The sequence below is a fragment of the Erigeron canadensis genome, chromosome 7, assembly GCF_010389155.1.
Source record: "Erigeron canadensis isolate Cc75 chromosome 7, C_canadensis_v1, whole genome shotgun sequence".
NCBI lineage: Eukaryota > Viridiplantae > Streptophyta > Magnoliopsida > Asterales > Asteraceae > Erigeron > Erigeron canadensis.
In genome coordinates this window covers 16,617,888-16,620,855 of record NC_057767.1, presented here as the reverse complement: position 1 = coordinate 16,620,855, position 2,968 = coordinate 16,617,888, and the positions used below count along the sequence as shown (strand labels likewise).

General features: G+C 37.1%; 1 protein-coding gene across 1 annotated transcript; it reads left to right on the top strand.

Annotated features, from left to right (window-relative positions):
* Positions 1 to 206: 206 nt before the first annotated feature.
* On the top strand, positions 207 to 2,116 carry LOC122607319 (premnaspirodiene oxygenase-like). Its single transcript, XM_043780270.1, has 2 exons — positions 207 to 1,165; positions 1,340 to 2,116. Exons 1-2 carry the CDS (start codon positions 266 to 268, stop codon positions 1,955 to 1,957), a joined length of 1,518 nt encoding a protein of 505 aa, XP_043636205.1. The 5' UTR covers positions 207 to 265; the 3' UTR covers positions 1,958 to 2,116.
* Positions 2,117 to 2,968: the final 852 nt, after the last annotated feature.

The following is a 2,968-nucleotide window of genomic DNA, read 5'->3' as shown; positions in this document are numbered from 1 at the left end:
ATTTAATTATTTGACATACAAAATTAATATCCGGCACTTCAAACTAATCCACAATATTCATTATGTGACGAAGACATATGTGCTTGACATACACTAGACCTTATGTGCAAATATCTACCAAGACGTTACCACGTGAACTACCCATAATTGACCAAAAATTAAATTTGATTATAAATAGAGGTGATAACACAAACCAATACCATTATCACTCAAGTTTTTCCTTTCCTCCCTTTTCTTCAATTCTATAATTAATAATAAAATAATAATGGAACTCCAAGTCCCAGCCTCTGGCCTCATGTTTCTCGTTGCAAGTCTCTTCTTTGTGTTCATGCTTCTAACTTTTACTAAAAAATCAAACCCTGATAAGCGATTACCACCAGGTCCATTCAAGCTACCTTTCATTGGGAGCTTGTGGTCAGTGGTCAGTAGTAAACCACCACATCATGTTATTACAAACCTGGCCCGAAAACACGGTCCCCTGATGCATCTCCAACTTGGAGAGATCTCGGCATTGGTTATATCCTCGTCTCGTCTCGCGAGAGAGATATTGTCTAAAAAAGATATCTCGTTTGCAAACAGGCCTCAACTAGTAGCAACTAAGATTGCCATGTACAACAATATTGACATTGGTTTCTCTCCTTATGGTACTTACTATAAACAGATGAGAAAAATATGCACTATGGAACTCCTTAGTGCGAAGAAGGTCCAGACCTTTTCGTACATTAGAGAGGAAGAGGTCAAGAACATGATCGAATCCATTCGATCATCAGTAGGTTCACCGTTCAATCTTACGACAAATATATCTATGTTGGTGAATACCATTACATCAAGAGCTGCATTTGGCAAGATTTACAAAGACCAAGATTTACTGGTGGAGAAGTTACAAGAGATGGCCAGCCTAATTTCGGGTCTCGACTTTGCTGATGTGTTTCCTTCTTATAAATTTCTTCATGTGATTACCGGGTTGAATGCGAAGATGACAAAAATCCACAAAGATCTTGACAAAATCTTCAACAACATCCTCGGCGAACATGGAAAAGACAAAGAGAATTCAAAAGGGGGAGTTCATGACAAGGAAGATTTGGCCGATATTCTCATCAGACTCAAAGATAGTGGTGCTCTCGAGGTTCCCATTTCAACCGATAACATTAAAGCTGTGATATTGGTAAGTAGTGCTTACTTCTAGTAAACCTATTTTTAATTATCCAACGTATACATTTTTAAAATTTTTCTACGGTTTTTTAAATTTTCTTATGCATTTTTAAATTTTGCCTCTTTTTAGACTCTTTGTCTCTCTGTAAATTTTTTAATCTTGCCCCTTACTCTTGGTGATATTCAGGATATTTACTCAGCTGGAACTGATGCAGCTACAATGACATTGGAATGGGCCATGTCGGAACTTATAAGGAACCCGAAAGTACTAAGAAAAGCAACAGAAGAAGTGCGACAAGTAATCAATGATAAGGACCTAGTACAAGAAACTGATTTGAAAAGATTAAATTACGTAAAGCTGGTGATCAAGGAAACAATGAGATTGCATCCTGCGGTACCCTTGTTGCTGCCTAGAGAATGTCGTGAAAGCTGTGAGATTGACGGATATGTCATACCAGTTGGAACCCAGGTTATGATAAACGCGTTTGCTCTTGGAAGGGACCCCGAATACTGGCCTGATGATCCGGAATGTTTTAAGCCCGAGAGGTTTGAGAACACTAGCCATGATTTTATTGGAACTAATATGGAGTATCTCCCTTTCGGGGCAGGAAGGAGAAGTTGTCCAGGCAGTTTGTTTGGCGTGGCCATCCTCGAGAGTGTTCTGTCTTCTTTACTCTATCACTTTGATTGGAAACTCCCTGCAGGGATGAAGCCTGAAGACTTGGACATGACTGAGACTTTTGGAGTAGCCTGCAGGAGAAAAATTGATTTACAACTGATGGCCACACCTTACACTCGAATTTGATATATGAATCAAGTTACGACAAATTTAAGCAAGGGTTTGGTTTTCCTTGAATAAGTTGAATTGATGAGCCATGAAAAATGTGATATCTTTCTCAAAGCTTGTAATGTCTTGTAATAATTTTACCCTTAATATATACTACTCGATGCACGATTTCTATTACATATATAGTGTGAGTTTGTGACATATTTTGTTTTGTAAACATGTTTGTTTAATACTATATATATATATCAAGTACAAATGTACAATATGATTTTGATTCCCCGAGGGTAAGAATAAAATACAACGAATTAACCGATTACAATGGAGCTGAAAGAATTGGATAACTGCTCGGTAGTTTTGTAAGGTCATATTCATCTCTAATTGCTATTACATAATCAATCTACAAATTATCAACCTACTTCACCACTAATATATATCTATATTTAAAACAGAACCTTAAATTATACATGGCTAGGGATCAGCCCTTAGATGATATTGCTCTAATTCAGATAAGCTATGGATCAAAATCGATGGCAACATAAATACTTTTAAATTAGTTAATTTTAGTTGATTAAGTCCAATGATAAAGGCTTATTTAAGCGCTCTTAATCGTCCGGGCAACAACTTCTGATGCCCCACACCGTTGCGACAAGAGGGCAGCCCACTTTGCTAAGACCTAGCCCAAATCTACGTAGGCCTCGAAGAATCAAATGACTTCTCCCTTCTTCTTTTTTTTTTCGGAACGGCAATTTATATAAATTAATGACCTCTAGCAAAGTGCTAATAAATGCCCAATAAACAGTTACAAAATATTACAAATTTACAATTGAAACATTCTCCAAAACTTTCACAAAAAGACTATTGCTAAATGAAAAGAAGTAGGTTCTTGATCCAATCCGTCCACGAAATCGACTTCTTGCGGCACCTATTGGAGTACCACAAATGAGATTGATTAATGATGAAATCAATCAAGAATCTTTAGGCACATTTCCTGCAACAAACACCTCCCACCAACAGCACAATATAATACTT